This window comes from Culex pipiens, chromosome 3 (assembly GCF_016801865.2).
Source record: "Culex pipiens pallens isolate TS chromosome 3, TS_CPP_V2, whole genome shotgun sequence".
Classification (NCBI taxonomy): domain Eukaryota; kingdom Metazoa; phylum Arthropoda; class Insecta; order Diptera; family Culicidae; genus Culex; species Culex pipiens.
In genome coordinates this window covers 1735341-1751507 of record NC_068939.1, presented here as the reverse complement: position 1 = coordinate 1751507, position 16167 = coordinate 1735341, and the positions used below count along the sequence as shown (strand labels likewise).

The 16167-nt window shown below is 39.0% G+C and overlaps 3 protein-coding genes across 12 annotated transcripts in view; 1 reads left to right on the top strand and 2 right to left on the bottom strand.

Moving 5' to 3' along the window:
- The window catches only part of LOC120423016 (carbohydrate sulfotransferase 11), a 33143-nt gene extending 27068 nt beyond the window's left edge, over positions 1–6075 (top strand). For all 3 annotated transcript variants that reach the window (XM_039586656.2, XM_039586654.2, XM_039586655.2), the window contains 4 exons: positions 600–867; positions 938–1143; positions 4425–4592; positions 4655–6075. In XM_039586656.2, the coding sequence (XP_039442590.1) occupies positions 600–867; positions 938–1143; positions 4425–4592; positions 4655–5053 (1041 nt within the window). In that variant the 3' untranslated portion in view covers positions 5054–6075. The remainder of the gene's footprint in view (positions 1–599; positions 868–937; positions 1144–4424; positions 4593–4654) is intronic.
- LOC120423015 (uncharacterized) overlaps positions 1–7022 on the bottom strand; it is a 35647-nt gene extending 28625 nt beyond the window's left edge. Inside the window, exon 1 of the mRNA XM_039586653.2 lies at positions 6151–7022. Within this exon, the coding sequence (XP_039442587.1) occupies positions 6151–6953 (803 nt within the window). The 5' untranslated portion in view covers positions 6954–7022. The remainder of the gene's footprint in view (positions 1–6150) is intronic.
- A 4122-nt stretch (positions 7023–11144) lies between these two features.
- LOC120423007 (transcription initiation factor TFIID subunit 4) overlaps positions 11145–16167 on the bottom strand; it is a 28478-nt gene continuing 23455 nt past the window's right edge. For 7 of the 8 annotated variants that reach the window (XM_039586630.2, XM_039586631.2, XM_039586632.2 and 4 more), the window contains 4 exons: positions 12401–13363; positions 12171–12344; positions 11978–12103; positions 11145–11919 (listed from right to left, as the gene is read on the bottom strand). In XM_039586630.2, coding sequence (XP_039442564.1) covers positions 11764–11919; positions 11978–12103; positions 12171–12344; positions 12401–13363 — 1419 coding nt within the window. In that variant the 3' untranslated portion in view covers positions 11145–11763. The remainder of the gene's footprint in view (positions 11920–11977; positions 12104–12170; positions 12345–12400; positions 13364–16167) is intronic. The other variant, XM_039586637.2, reaches the window with a different exon arrangement.

The window sequence follows — 16167 nt, the reverse complement described above, 5'->3', positions numbered from 1 at the left end:
GAGTTTCACTAAAAATTAATTCTGTCCGAGGTCAGAAAATCCAAATCTATCATACCTCGGCAAAACTGAAGCGTTTACTGACATTAACAACAAAATGTTGAGTTGTGATGTGATTGCTTAAAAAATAATTGAGGTAAAACATTGCATCACTTATCTAACTACGATACAATTTCATGCTTGAAATAAGTTTAGACACGCTCGCCAATGTTTACCAACGAATTAGTCCTGATGAACAACCGAGCGATTGCCCCGCTAGGACAAACAAAATAATAGATCAAATCACCTTCCCCTTCCCAATCCCAATAATGGAGAAACAGTGGCACTAATCATTGATTGAATTCTCGTCCTTTCACCCTAATCACCATCCTTTCCCCTCGTCAGAGGCGATTCGTTCAAACAGTACGTAATTTTCCTGAAAGCTAATGAATACCGGCTTGATTATAAACTGAAACGAAGTTTGTGTGTGTCCACACCATGCAATCCAGCAATTTCAGTTTAATTTCTCTCAACGACCTCGGTCGTGCCAACAACGAACCCAGAGTAATCTAGAGGATATTGTTTCCGTTTCCACTATCCTTTCTTTTTTTATTATCCAACAGTACGCTACCAGCAGCACTAATGGCTCCCGGCATCAGCTCCAGTTCCACCCGGTGCACCATCCGCCCCCGGGAATCCTGCAGCATGGCAATGGCCACCAGCAGCAGCAGCAGCACAAAAGGCACGATCTGCTGCAACAGCAAAAGGCCGCCAAGAATGGCACGAATAGCAACCAATATTTGATAGATATGGAGTACATGAAGCACCGGATGGAGAACCGGGTGGCACGACTGAACGAAAAGTGCGCCGAATATAGACTGAACGAGCCAAGTGAGTTTCGCAATTAGAAGAAGCAAAAAAAAATGTGACCCAATTTAATCCTTCTTCTCCCCCCCGCAAGAACAAAACTACAAGCCCAAAGCGTGGGAGTATCTGATCAACCGCGACTACCACCTGGTGTGGTGCAACGTGTTCAAGGCGGCGAGCACCTCGTGGATGTACAACTTTAACCTGCTGGCCGGCTACTCGCCCGAGTTCCTCAGAAAGACCAAAGATGTGCCGTTGCAGCTGGCGCGCCAAAAGTATCCGCGGCCATCGGTCGATGCGGTAGGTTCTTGAACTTTTTTTTCCGAACATTGGCAAAGTCCCATAAAACAAGTCAAATCATCAAACCCTCAATTTTCTATAAAAAAAATACTTTAAGGGGTTACATAAATGTAAGAAATCACAAAATTTAATATTACAAAAAAATATTGAATTCACTAAAAAGATGATTTTCAATAACTCCTGAAAGTTTCAAGAAGATATTCCATGAATAAACTGAGTTAGAGACGATTTAAACTTAAAATTTTGCCATGCGCAAAGCGGACTGTCAAATTTCTGAGCGTTTTTCTCGAACACCGAGTTAACTTACGGGTGCCACGATATCTAAAGATGTTATTGACCAAATTGGCTGAAATTTGATTGAAGACTCTCTAGACATATCCCGTGTGCAAGACGAAGCCCAATTTTTAAATTTGTTTTTTTTAAATGCAAAAAATCAAAAAAATAAAGTTTTTAAAAATCGGCCTTCGTCATGCACACGGGACTGGTTAAACGAGTCTTGACCATAATTTTGAGCCGATTTGGTCAACGCAGTGCTGAGATACCGTATGTAACCCCTTAATCCACCTAGATTTCGTCTGAAAAAAAAATCGGCCATATCAAAAATTGCAGACTTTTTGTCAAGAAACAGACACCGCTTTTGAAGAAAATGGCAAACACGACTGTTTCGTAGCGATCAGACCCGGTCTTATAGTTTTTATTTTCAGCATAACTTTTGAACAACTACATGAAACTTAACAATTTCCATTACCAGGCTGGAAACAAACTAGACCGTGTAGACCAAGTCCGGACAATTTTCGACTCGATTATCCGAAGGATTGTATGGGACTTTGGATAATCGAATCACGAACCAATTTTTTTCTATTTTTGCCTTCCTCACGTTACTGAGGAAAGGCTATAAAATCACTCGAAAAATGAACTTCTCAATTAGACCTCCTAGACCCACCTTCATGCATACCTATCGACTCAGAATCAAATTCTGAGCAAATGTCTGTGTGTGTGGTGGGATGTTGATCAAAAAATTGTCACTCGATTATCTCGACATTGGCTGAACCGATTTTGTCCGTTTTGGCCTCATTCGATCCGTCTTGGGGTCCCATAAGTGGCTATTAAAAATTATGCAGTTTAGTTAAGTACTTCAAAAGTTATGCTAAAAAAACGATTTTAGCAAAAGTCCGGAAGATTGTAAAAAGGGTGGTTTTTGAAAGAAAATCTGTCATGCTATACATTTTCAGAAAGGAATTCAAAAGACCTTTCCAACGCATCCAAGACATTGAAGATCTGACAACCCTATCAAAAGTTATAAGCACTTAAGTGTTATTTTTACGCTTTTTGGAGACCGGATCTCAGATATGTTGATGAAAACCTTGTCCGGATCTCTCATGCGACCTATCGTTGGATAGGTATTCAAAAGACCTTTTCAACGCGTCCAAAACATTAAAGATCTACCAACCCTATCAAAAGTTATAAGCACTTAAGTGTTACTTACGCACTTTTTAGATGCCGGATCTCAGATCAAGCATGAATTGAATCGAAGATCTGACTACCCTATCATAAGTGGTAAGCACATAAGCGCCCTGCAATATGAAGATCTGACTACCCAATCTAGTGGTATAAATAATGAGTCAAATTGATAAAACACTGAAAAACACGCCATTTTGTGTCTATTTTAGATAGCACCCTTTAAATTTGTGGAAGGCGCCAACCACCTAAGGGTGGATTAAGTAACGTTTTTAATTATTTTTTTACTTTTAACATGAAATTCGTGTTCTGCGACCACATTTTAGTCAAATTAGAAATAAATTTAAAACGTTACTTAATCCACCCTTAGGTGGTTGGCGCCTTCCTCACATTTAACGGGTGCTATCCAAAATGCAAAATTGCGTAAATAACACTTAAGTGCTTATAACTTTTGATAGGGTTGTCAGATCTTCAATGTCTTGGACGCGTTGGAAAAGTCTTTTAAATACCTTTCTAAAAATGTATAGTATGACGGGTTTTCTTACAAAAACCACCCTTTTTACAATCTTCCGGACACTTATGGGACCCCAAGACGGATCAAATGAGGCCAAAACAAAATCGGTTCAGCCAATGTCGAGATAGTCGAGTGACAATTTTTTGATCAACATCCCACCACACACACAGACATTTGCTCAGAATTTGATTCTGAGTCGATAGGTATACATGAAGGTGGGTCTAGGAGGTCTAATTGAGAAGTTCAGTTTTCGAGTGATTTTATAGCCTTTCCTCAGTAAGGTGAGGAAGGCAAAAATGCAAGCTCTTCTGGCAACAATCAGCTTGCTTGGTTGCATGAGCGTCGCGACGCCTAGCCTGAAACTTTTCTGCCGTAGCGGCAAGTGCTGCCAGAAGAGGGTGAAGAAAAAGTTGATGTTTCCAGCGGTTATTTTATAAAATCTGTAACATTCTGAATATTTGACGAATCTTTTCACACTCTTCGGTATAGTTGTTTTCTGGAACACAAATCATGAACTAACCGCGATTCTTTTCAAACTCCGGTTTTTTTTTTTTGGAAGAACCGTTTCAAGATGGCATGATTTTTGTTATAAATATAATTTATTGAATTTCCAAAAAAAGTAGTACCCAAAAGTAAATGATTTTCTAAACGAACTGAAAAAAACTTTTCATTGTACAACTGATTGTATAATGAAGTAATACCGGAATATAAATTTGAGTATTTCAAACTGCATAAGTTGTAAAATATTACCAAAAATCTACAGAATAGCTTAGAGATTTTGGGAAAAAAATAAATCCTTTTGTCTGATTAAACTTTTACGTTTATAGACTTTATCGATTAAATCAGAATGCAGAAAAGAGGTCACAGAATATTTTCTCCAATTAAAAAAAATAGCATTAGTTCTATTCTTGCAGAAATAAACGCAATTTTAAAACTAATAGCAATTTTTCCAGCTTCCCCAGTTTTAGGTTTGGATGCCAATCAATTACTCGAATGTTTAGGTTCGAGTAGAAATTTTGACATGGGGACCACCAAGTCCTATGGTTTTCAAGGGCAGTTTCTTCAGTTTTAATTTTTTTATCAAATAATTTATAAAAGTCCAATGTGAAATAAATTTTACAAAAAACAATCCAAGTATATTTTAAATAGGTACAAACGCGATAAAATGCATCTCCAATTGATTTTCAATGATTCGATCATGCGATGTTTGTATGGAGGGCTTCGGATAATCGATACCTCGGATAGTCGCGAATCGAACAATTAGTCTGGACTGTAGATACAAACACTAAAACCATATTTCCAATTCCAGCTCCGCGAAGCGATCAACGGATCCATCTCCTTCATCATCGTGCGTCACCCCTTTGAGCGACTGGTCAGCGCCTACAAGGACAAGATCCAGTACGCATTGCCGAACTCCCACCACCAAAAGCTGGGCATCCGTATCATCCAAAAGTACCGAAAGGTAGCCAAAGGACAGGTAGGAAGTTCTTTCTCATCGGCTTTCTCTACTAGAAATCTAACATGCTCCTTTCGTTTCAGCCCTGGAACACCCAAAAGTATCCGACGTTCGCCGAGTTTGTCAACTACATGCTGGACGAGGTCCGGCATCCGCACTTCGAGATCGACATGCACTGGATCCCGGTGACGTACTTCTGTACGCCCTGCTTCTTCCACTACGACGTGATCGCCAAGTTCGAAACGCTCGAGGAGGACCAAAACTATCTGATCTCGGTCGGCCAGCTCGGCAACATGATCAAACCGCAGTGGAAGAACGCCGGCAAGGGGGCGCACACGAATGACGTCGTGCTGAAGCTTTTCGGCGAGCTCGAGGACGAGCAGGTGCGCGGGCTGTACGAGTACTACAAATTTGACTTTGAGCTGTTTGGGTACGGGGTGGAGGATTACCTGAAGGGACGCAGCCCTCCGGGTGGACACTAGCGGCAACGGAGCAGAAACTTTGTCAAATTACCAAATTTAGTAGTGAGAATAAGTCAAATCGAGGGATAGAAAAGTGACCAAGTAGAGAGAACGATACGCAGAAACAAAAAAAAAATGCTGCTGTTTTAAGCACACTTATCTTTATTGTAGACAACTAAACAATGCTGAACAAATTATATTCAACCAACGCGACTTTTTCTTAGTGGATCAACGCATATTTTTATATCGCGAGCGAAAAAAACATCAACTTTAGACGTCCAGTAGAATGTAGGTAAAATAAATTTGAAATTTATTCACGGAAATGACTACTAGATTTACGTAAAAGCAACTGTAGAAATATTGTTTGTTGAATAGTTTAAGGGTTTAGTTCCTAGGTTGAAATCTCTATTTGCAGACGAATATTCTACTAACGCAGAGTGCAATCATTCCAAATACCAAGTTGAAGCAAAAGTGTTTTGCGTTTTGAAGAAAAACACCAAAGGAAATACTTTTGCTTAGTTGAGGATCAATCATATCGTCCTAAGTCTAAAAATTAGTTGCATATCATTGAAGTTGTTACTGCAGATTGGGGTTGATTAAATCACTAAGCACAAAAAATCTTTGTTTCTACTAGTGATTAAATCTTGTTACCAATCAGTTCACCCTAGAATTTTTCTTATGTTTCACTAAACATTACAAACCAAAAATTATTTTTTAAAGCTGACCATCTAAATGGGTTAAATGCTGTTGATTTCATTTGCTTCATCACTAGTCAATAATAATAGGCAGTAGCTAAAATTTCGAACTTTGCTTGTAAAACAACGTTCTAGTACTTGAAAAAATCTCTTCCAAATGAATGCGTTGCAGCTAAAAATGTTGGCAATGATTTTTACTTTGTAAACAATAAAAAAGTAGATCGAAATTTGAATAAAGCATAAATACCAACAAGAAAATCCTTGAGATAATAAATTGTGATGGATAGCAAAAGATATCAATTATGGAAAACAACATGAAACTAATTTTAGTAACTAAAAATATTTAAACTTCGAATCAAAAGTGGCAATAATAAATTTTCAAATCGTACTACAAAAAGAAAAACAAAAACTTGTTTTACTCACCGTTTGTAGGTGCAATTGAAGACGGGAATTCCCACCACAAGCCGCTCGTTGTGAACTTTGGTCCAGATATCGCCGTACTTCACCAGGGGTCGTTTCTCGTCGGGGTTTTCCGTGCGCAGTAGGCCTGGAACCTGCTTCAGCTGCTGGTTAAGTCGAGCGTACAGTTTCGCCGTGGTTTCACGAATCATGGCCAACTCGGCGCACTTTTCGGCGGAACGATCTCTGAGACTTTTCAAAATTTCGTGAAAGCATGTGAAATTGTTCACACTCAAATCGCTCGGAACAACGCGAAAGGACTGAAAGTCCATTACCGTCGGTTCCACCGATTGCTCCTGGTATATCTTGACCACCTCGTGGCCCGGCCGCTCTTCGTTTTCAGTAATCGATAGCTGAATGAATCCCTCGAACGTCTGATTGTGAACAAACTTCACCGAAGGTTCACCTTGCCTCTCCACAACCACCAAGTGTCGCTCAATCTCCACAAGGTAAAACAACCGCCTCCCAACGCCATCGTTCGATCGGAACACTGTGAGTGACACTTTACCCTTCCGTCCGTCGTCGTCCGGTTCCGGTGAGTAGCTTCCGAAAATACTGGGCAGCGTCGTCGTTCCGGCTGAGGTCAGCAATTCCGCCAAATCAATCGTTGCTTGGATAGACCGCTGGCGCACCTCGATCAGCTGATGGTCCTGGGTGATCAAAGCAAACACTGGCGCGACACCACGACGGATTGTGATCTTTTCCGCGTATAGAATTTGGTCCAGTAGGCGACGCGGGATCTGATCGTGATAATCGGCCGGATTCATGCTTGTTTTTGTGTGAGAAAATCGCAAAAATCAAGTTGAGCGCAAGAATGAAAAACTATGAACGGAGAATGTAAACAAAAATACGAACCCCAAGCCGTTCCAGTGTTGGCAGTTTTGATGGTTTTCGAAAAAAAAACACAATGAAAAAAAAACTTTGCCTTTATCACCTAATTGAGGAAAGGTGGAAGCTATCAAACTAGCTATCGAATCACTTAATTAGAGTTTCGATACCCACAATCACGTAATCACGGTATATTTCATAGAACAAACTTAAGTTAGAAGAAATCTGCAAGTCATTTCGTCGCCATCGTGCTAATTTGTCGTACGTGCATATTGGGCCAAATTGAGTTAAGAACGCCATTTTGTGCAGCTCGCAATGCCTCACCTTTTGACCTTCACAGATCCCCAAAATTCGATTTCAATCCTGAGATATTCAACAAAAACCGAAAAAACTCCGTGCATTTTTGTCACTTTACATATGAAAGTCTTGTCAATCCATGAAAATTGATGTAAGTGCGACAAAAGGCCAAAGGGATTTCAGGCCAGGAAAGTCAGGATGCGTTTGTCGCACGTACAAGCTAGACTACCGTAAACATATGTAATTATAACTCGGGACTCCAGCAACCAACTTCAACCAAACTTTGGGACAATGCACAGAATGGTGAGCCAAGCAAAACGTGTTTGTTATTGTTTACATTGCGTGCTCTCGTTTTTGAATATTCAAGGTCAAACATTAAAACGCGTTTTTCTCGGAACGTCAAAATGGCGGGTGCGACAAGATAGCACGACGACGTCGATTTTTTTAATTAGGATGCAACAAAGCGGGTCAATTTTGCGGGCATGATCCGCTAGGTGTACTGAGCCCGAATCCCAATTATGAGCTTAAATCGTTGTCACAGGACCTGGCGCTTTGACTTTGAGGCTCAAAACTGATCAATCAGAAAATTTCATCAAGAGATACAGATTTTCGAATATTGTCATGCCCATTTTTGTATAAGGTTAGTACGAAGCTTGAAGGAAACAAAAATCGATACAAAAAATGCCCCAAAAACGGTCAAGGAAAGGATCACAGAAAAAATGTCTCTATCGGTACATTTTTTTGACGCGGTGCTTATTTGAAATATGTTTTGATAAAAAAATAAAATAATTTGGATGCAACTTTAAATTATAAAATTTAAATAAATTTACTTAAAACATTTAATGTTTGCTTAATGTTGTATCCGATATAATAATATTGAAAATCCAGAATAGCCATAATACTACACTCGAACCCCGATGGTTTGACACCAACTGTTGTCAAACGAACGGGGTCTTTTTAGTTTGACACCCAAGTTGACACCCCTTTTACACGGAGTTCACAAACACTACCAAATGTTTGTTTTGATAGTGTTCGTAAGCGCCGTGTAAAAAGTGACGGTTCGTCACTTTTTAGTTTGACTTTGACGAACCAACGGGGTACAAACTAAAAAAGTGTCAAACGAAAAAGTTACCAACCACCGGGGGTTGAGTGTATATTAATTATTAGGCCTTATATTTATTATAGGGCGGAATCTCAAAAACGCAGAATCCTGAAATTAAAAGGACTTATTCAGTTTTTTGGTCGAAATGAAGTAAACCAGAGGGATAATCATTACATTTTCTGGTAGAAAATTCAATATGTACTTAAACAATCTGAGAAATTCAACGATAAAAATATTCAAAAATAAAAATAAAAGCAAACATTTATAAAATCCGAAATTAAAAAATATTTTTAATTCAAGATTAGGTCCTTGCAAATATTTATCAAAGTTTATGTAGCCCTTCCCTTCAAAATCGGTTTGATAAATCAGGGGTCAAAAACAATATTTTTAAGCAAAACTTTAAATTTGTAATAAAATTGTTAGTACAATCAGCTGAAAACATTTTAAAATGCATTACCCTGTGTTTATTAACATTTTTAACATGTCTTAAACATGTTCGCTTAAAATATTTGCAATTTTTGTGAAATTCCGTTGTACAGTACTGCAAAAAAGTGTTTTTTTTTGGCGAATAAACCAATTTCATCAATACTTAGAAATTTTGAAAACTAATAATTGCAGAACCACTCAGGATATGTGTAAAATGCATGTTAAAACACGTTTTTCATTCAATGTTAACAGCATGGCTTGTCATTTCAATTTTTATACTTTTTTTTTATTTTTTCAACATGATTGCTACAGGGAGGTGTGGATGGGTCTCGTGGCGCAGGGGTAGCGGCTTCGGCTGCCGATCCCGATGATGCTATGAGACGCGGGTTCGATTCCCGCCTTATCCACTGAGCTTCTATCGGATGGTGAAGTAAAACGTCGGTCCCGGTTTCTCCTGTCTCGTCAGAGGCGCTGGAGCAGAAATCCCACGTTAGAGGAAGGCCATGCCCCGGGGGGCGTAGTGCCAATAGTTTCGTTTTTTTTTTTGCTACAGGGAATCATGAGAAATAAGCCATTTTATTCTTCAACCCGTCAAAAAAAATACGACTTTAGGCGTCGCCTACATTTGAAACACAGTTGCGCTGCTAAAACTAAGCAAATCCAAAATTCAAACATTTTAATATGATTGTATTTAAAAATTCTCAAGGTCAAAATTAAAAAAATCTAAATTCCGGAAAATTAAAAAAAACACTTGTAGAAGATCCAAAACTTTAAAAATTAGAAATTAAAAACAAATCAGTCATTTAGTATAAGAACAATATTTTTTTTTAGAAATTATACATATTTCCAAAAATTCAAAGATTCTTTTGAAATTATTTTTCTAATTTTGATAAAATTTCTAAATTTTCTAAAATTTGAAAAAAAAGTAGAATTCAGAAATCTTGGGATTCAAAAACTTCAAAACAGTTCGTAGTTCGTATCAGAAGTGCTAGTCAAAATTCCACTCTGGATAGTCAAATAAAAATTTTTGTTTCTTTCCCAAATTTGGGTTTTTATATTTTTGAAATATTAAAAATTGAAGTACATAAATATTTCTACTTTTATATTGCGCCATTCTCACTAACTTGGACTTCGCACTAAATTATTGCTATCGATCGCACTATTGCGACTTGTCAAACTGGCTTGGGAAATTTTAATTTTCTCAATAAAATGATCAAAGCGAGCCGATGTTGTTCACCTATCAATCGCAATTTTAAAGTGCGAATGGCCAGTTTGGTGGAAACTGCGACTGGAAATGTAAATAAACAACTGCTGGTTGCCTAGTTTTTGGAAATTTTGTTGTCAAATGTGCGAGAGAAAAGTGCGGGCCAAATCCAAGTTACAGTGCAAGGATCAATATTTGGTTTATTATTTTTTTTTTATTATTTTATTTATTTCTGACTGGGTTTAAGAATTTATATATTTTTGGTTTTTCGGATTTTTCTGCATTTTTTTGAATTCTATTTTGTTTAAATGTTAAATTTTAGAATTTTTGTTTCTTTTTATTTCAGCAATTTGTTTTTTTTTAAACCATACGATTAGATGCGAGCAAGGAATTTTTTTTTTAATGTTTTTTGGTAATCTTCTTGCCCCACTTTCCCCTAGTCGGGGACCGCCATGGCATTTTTTTCCTGGAGAAAATGACGAAAAGATGACAACAACAGGTAATTTCTTTCAAAACTGTAAAGCAAAAGCCAATTTTTGTGTGATTTTTGTTTTTCTGGTTTATTTTTATAAGAAAAGGTATCTCTATTGTTGATCTTTCCTTTGCATTTTTCTGTTTTCTTCATCTTAAGGTTTCATTTCATTAAATTAAATTTGAATGAAAGGACGCTAAACATAAATAATAGTTTTCTGTACTTTTTTTTAATAAACAATTAGTAGTTTTTTTTATTATTTTAAATTTTAGTGATATAATCACAAAGAAAGCTTGTTACTCATATTGACTGTTTGTCAATCTAACCTATAACATATCTATTTACTTTGCAAATTTATTTTTTGATATAAACTTTTTTTCAGCTGAAATTTTTAATTTTTACTCCCTAAACTCTTGATACACTCTCCTTCGATTTTTTCAGATTTTACAGATTTTTCTCTCTCGTGTTTTTTTTAAATGTTACTTCCTTTTGATATAGGCTTAAAAATATAAACAAACAAAAACAATGCGTGCAGAACGATCACGATCTTCCGCACAGCACACAGCTCTTTAGAGGACTCGAAACTAATTACTTCTTTTTTCCCTTTGAATTCTCTTATTTAGACCTAATTTCTTTTCAAAAAAACGCGCGAACGTAGACGTTTCGTTTCGTGGGTGTGATTTTTCGCTTTCTTTCTTTTAATCTGTACAGTTTTGTTTTTCTTTTCACATTATTTGTAAATTAAATAAAACATCAAAAAACCAGCTCATTTCCCCGACTGTTCGCATTACGCGCCGAGTTATTAGAATTGAAAATAATTATGTACAAAATTCCCTAAAAACACGCACACGCACGCACACTCACACACACACATACGGCAGGGCACGAACACGCACAAACAACCCATTCACTCTCGCGGGCGCACTCATTCGAACCTAGATTTGACCTGACTGTAACTTGAAACTCATGGACTCGCGTGTGTGGGGGGGGACCTTCCTTCCTTCCATTCCCAGCATATTCCATGCGTACGCGGCCGGGCGAGCGGATCTAAAACAATCCATCGTCGGAAGGGTGCGGCAGCAGCAGCAAAAGCGCGCACCTGAACCTGATTCCACGGCGGGAACCACCGGATCAACACCACACACACGTTTAGCGCAGAAGCGGCAGAATGGCCGTCGTGGTGGTCATTGTCGTCGTCGTCAGCAACAGCAGGAACAGCAGCAGCAGCAGCAGTCGGACCACAATCGATCACTTGAGGTAGGCTTTGTACAGCATCTGACTTCTGCAACTTTCCTTTTCCTGTTCCAGGTAGAAGAGCATATCGCGCAGGTTCACCCGCTTGATGCGTGGTCGGAGCGGCGTGGACGCCTTCCCGCTGGCAGCGCCAAGTCCAGAGGCACCAGGCTAAAAAAGAATCGGGTTGCTTAGTATTTAGATATCTACGTGGAGGCGAATCACTTACAGTTATTGGCGTTGCCGTTCCCTCCTCGAGTTTGGGCTTTTTCCGTGGTCCGATGGCTTGCAGGGCGGTCAAGTTGGCGTCCCGCTGCCGAAGTTCCTCCATTTCCGCTCGTTGCATTTCTTTCGCCTGAGAAAGAATTTTGAAAATTGTGTCAATTCTAGAACAACCATGCGACCGTGTCAACCCAACTCACCTTGGCCTTCAGTTTGGCCTGTTCGGGATCCTCCGTTTTCGACCGCGACTTGGCCGCCCGCATCAGCATCTCCCGCTCCTGTTCCTCGTGTCGCTTCTGTTCCGCCTTGTCCAGCTCCTCGAGGAACTTGATCTGTCCGCGGACGTCCTTCGTGACCTCGTACCGGGGATCAACCTGAAAGCGAACATTTAAAATCACCAACTTCCGTACCAACTTCACTCAATGCTCACCTTGATGATGTCGATTCGGTGCTCGGCGATCACGGCCAGCTTCTCGACGACGTTTTTCAGCCGCTCCTGGCAGGCGTGCGAGATGAGAACGGCCACTTCGCTGCTCGGTTCCTCGAGGCCGTGCCGCGCGATGATCCCCCGAATTTTGGCCTGCAGCGCGGGCATGTGCAGAAACACCTCGTCCTTGCAGGACCGGATTTGCGTGCCGACAAACTCGGTTGAGCCCAAGATTCGTTGCGTTTCTTCCGCGAGGTTGACTCCGCCCATGGCCGCCACGTCGTTGATGTCATCGTCCCCGTACATCGAGTTGGACACGTGATGCTGGTAAAAAGAGGATTGCATAGAGGCGGCCGCTTTTTTCGCCGCCGCCGAGGTCGGGTCAGCCGAATCGGCGGAACTTGCGGCGGCAGTTGCGCTAGCTTTCTTTTTAGAGCCTGCCGACGAGTTCTGCGATTTCGCGCCCGAACCGGCCTTGCCAGGTGTGCTGGCGGTGGCCGTCGGAGTCGAGGTGGAAGAGCTGTTGCTAACAGTGACGGCCATGGTGCCGCCACCCCCCACGACCGTCGTTGCCGAGGGGATGCTTGTACTGATTATACTTGCAGAGTTATTGCTATTGCTATTGTTCAGGGTGGCAACGGCGGAAGAACTTAGGGCTAGCGCTGGCAACGGTTGCGTTCCGCCCGTCACGACCAGCCCCGGAGCGGAGGACGCTACCGAACTGTTACTAATTGCTGTCACTTGCTTGACCTGGGTTACGGTTGACCCGGAGGCCGCCGCGGCCGCCGCTGCTGCTACGGCTGCCACCGAGGCAGGCGTTTGGCCGCGGATCGTCTTGGTGGTGACCGTCGTGGCACCACCCACCGCGGCCACACTCGTGGCACGGGACACTATCGTTGGGGTCGTCGCACGGATTTGGAGCGTCGCCGGGGTACGCGTTATTGCCGTTCCGGCCGGGGCGCGAATCTACATTTGGACGACGACGATGACACGATGGTGGAATTTGGTTTTTGGTTTTGTCGGAACAAGAAAACCGACCCGATTGATATGGTACGAGAAAAGAAAAAGAGAAAACAAACATCGAGGACTCGTTACTTTTGTGTTCGCTTTGAACTAGCCGATGGATATTACGGATTAGCTTGCCTATGAGAGTTGGGGAGGTTTGGTTAAATACGCACTTTTTTGTAGTTTCAGGAATCTCTAGCATTCATAAAATACAATTTACAATCATGCAGAATAAAAATAAAAACAACATATACTAAATATTTCAATATTTTCATGCAATTTATTAAAAACCATTTTTAGGAGGGATAAAATAAACCATCATAAAATAATGAGCTATGGAGTCGTTACAGTAGATGTTTATGCAATTAGTTGCAAAATGGTGATTTTTCAGCACGAATCGAATATTTATTTAAATGTCAAAAGTATTACTTTTTATTGCTGACAAGTTGAACACCCAAATGAATGCTATTAATAATTTTTGTTTTGGGACAACATGTAGGCAGTTTTGTCACTAGAATGACAGTAAAAGACATGTTCAAACGCAATCTTAAAAAATATCTAATTTATTATGTTCTAGATTAGGGTGTCCAATTGATCGTCCCGGGATTAAGCGAGATTTCCTGTAAAAAAAATCTCTTTTCCCGGGTTTTCTTTACATTTCTCGAAAATTCCCAAAATTCAAGCATAAATATTTATTTTCCAACTTTTTGACACTTACGTTTTGAAACTGTCTTAATAAATAATTTTATAATAGCTTAGAACTTAATTTGATTTGGTTTTATTTAATTAACTGTTCCCAATGAACTTTTCAGCTTTTCTAAAGAATGTATGTCAAGATCAATGCTTTACTTTAACGGATTTTAACGGATTTAATTACGCTCAAATCCAAGTAACATAAACCATTCCAGAAAGGAAGCCAAAAATACATTTAAAACTTCTTTAATATATATAAAAAATGCTATGTAATAATTTGCAAAAAACTCGCTCCAAATATTTGAAAACATTGAATAGCGATTCCATAAATAATTTTTTTAAGTTATGCTGTACAATTTTGTTCAAGAGCCGAAACCAATAGGACTTGTACAGAAAAAAAGTTGTTAATCTTGAGAAACATAATTTCTGCACACATTTTTTTTCATTCATACTTTCTAATCTAATCTAACCCTAGCGCAGCCAGTCTTTCGAAGGCCTCCTGGATTATGCCTTAGGTTGATTATCGCCTAGCGTCCTCTTGTCCTTAAGTGGCCCACCTTAAAGTTTAAAATCAATTTTATGGTTGTTGAGCATGTATTAATTTTACTCACTCTCCACATACAGTACTCGTTCGGTAACTGGGCGTTGTTTAACTGGGCTACTTTTTAACTGAGCGCTCGGTAACTGGACTGTAGCCCACTTAAAAAGCAGACATACGTCAAAAATATAAACAAACCGAATTTAACGAGGGGCCAGTGGATGCAAAAAGCCAGTTTAACAAATTAAAAATCATATTTTAAGTTTTTATGAAATTTTAAGTCAAAATTAAAGGAAAATTTAAAGGTGTACCCTGAAAAACAATTTAAACCACTTTTATGTTTGCATTTTGTAAAGAAAAATGTGAAAATGGGCATCGGTGGTCCCCTCATCATTTTTCGCACAGCCCAGTTACCGAACAAATTCTGTAGTTTGATACATAAAAAAGTAATTCTCAGCTAAAAAAACAAATTTAATTTTATAATTTATTATTTAACTCTAAGTGCAACTACAAAACATAAAAGATTTTTTCTTGAGGTTAACAAGCAATCAAACTTACACGGATCCTTACATTTATTTTGACCGTTAAAATAGCTTTCCTCTACAATTCTGGGGCAAAATATTATTCGGATCCAGGATTTTTCAATAAATTTCAAATTTTCCAGGAATTTTCTTGTTGATAATTTCCCGTTTCCCAGGGTTTTTTTTAACCCCGGGAAATTGGACGCTCTATTATATATTAATCAAATTAAATCATGGTGAATCAAGGTAAAAGTAAAAATAAAAATTCTCAGGATAATTCTAAGATTTGTCCCGAAAAAGTCAAGAAGTGAATGTTTTTCTTCAATACTTGAGTGACCTTAAACCTGTCAGTCGAAGCATCACTTGAAAAAGGTTATAATGGAGTATAAATTTAATCATCTTAATCATTAGTGAAGTTACGTTACGTAAGATGCGTTGGAACATCCTCTACAACCTGGAGCAAAAATCTAGATTTTGTCAAAAGTGAATAGTAGCCGTTTTTTATTGATGGGCAGATTGGACGAAATGCGGTCGATGGATTGTAATTTGAGTTGAAGTTAAAAATATAGAACAAATCTGAGATTAGAATTTTTGTCATAAAAATATAATGATCTAGTCATCAATCCCTGCTGGATTAACTATGGTAAATGTTTTTCGTTTTCGTTTTATGGTAAATGTTTATCACAACTAAATTATAAGTTGTTATTTCATATGGAATTAAAAATAGCAGAAATTTCGCTGTTTCTCACTACGTTAGGTAGTAATCGATGTGGCTTATGAAAAGTTCGACTTAAAGTTAAAGCAACGCATTCCGGTCTTAAAAAAATGTTCTACTGAAAATGTCTGTATATCTGAAGATACTATTGAATTCTGTCTCAAAATGTTGCTTAATCCACTATTAGGTGGTTGGTGCCTTCCTCATATTTAGAGGGTAATGTTATCCAAAATAGATATAAAAGGGCGGACCTTTAAGTGTTCTATCAACTTGATTTATTATTCATACCATCAGATCT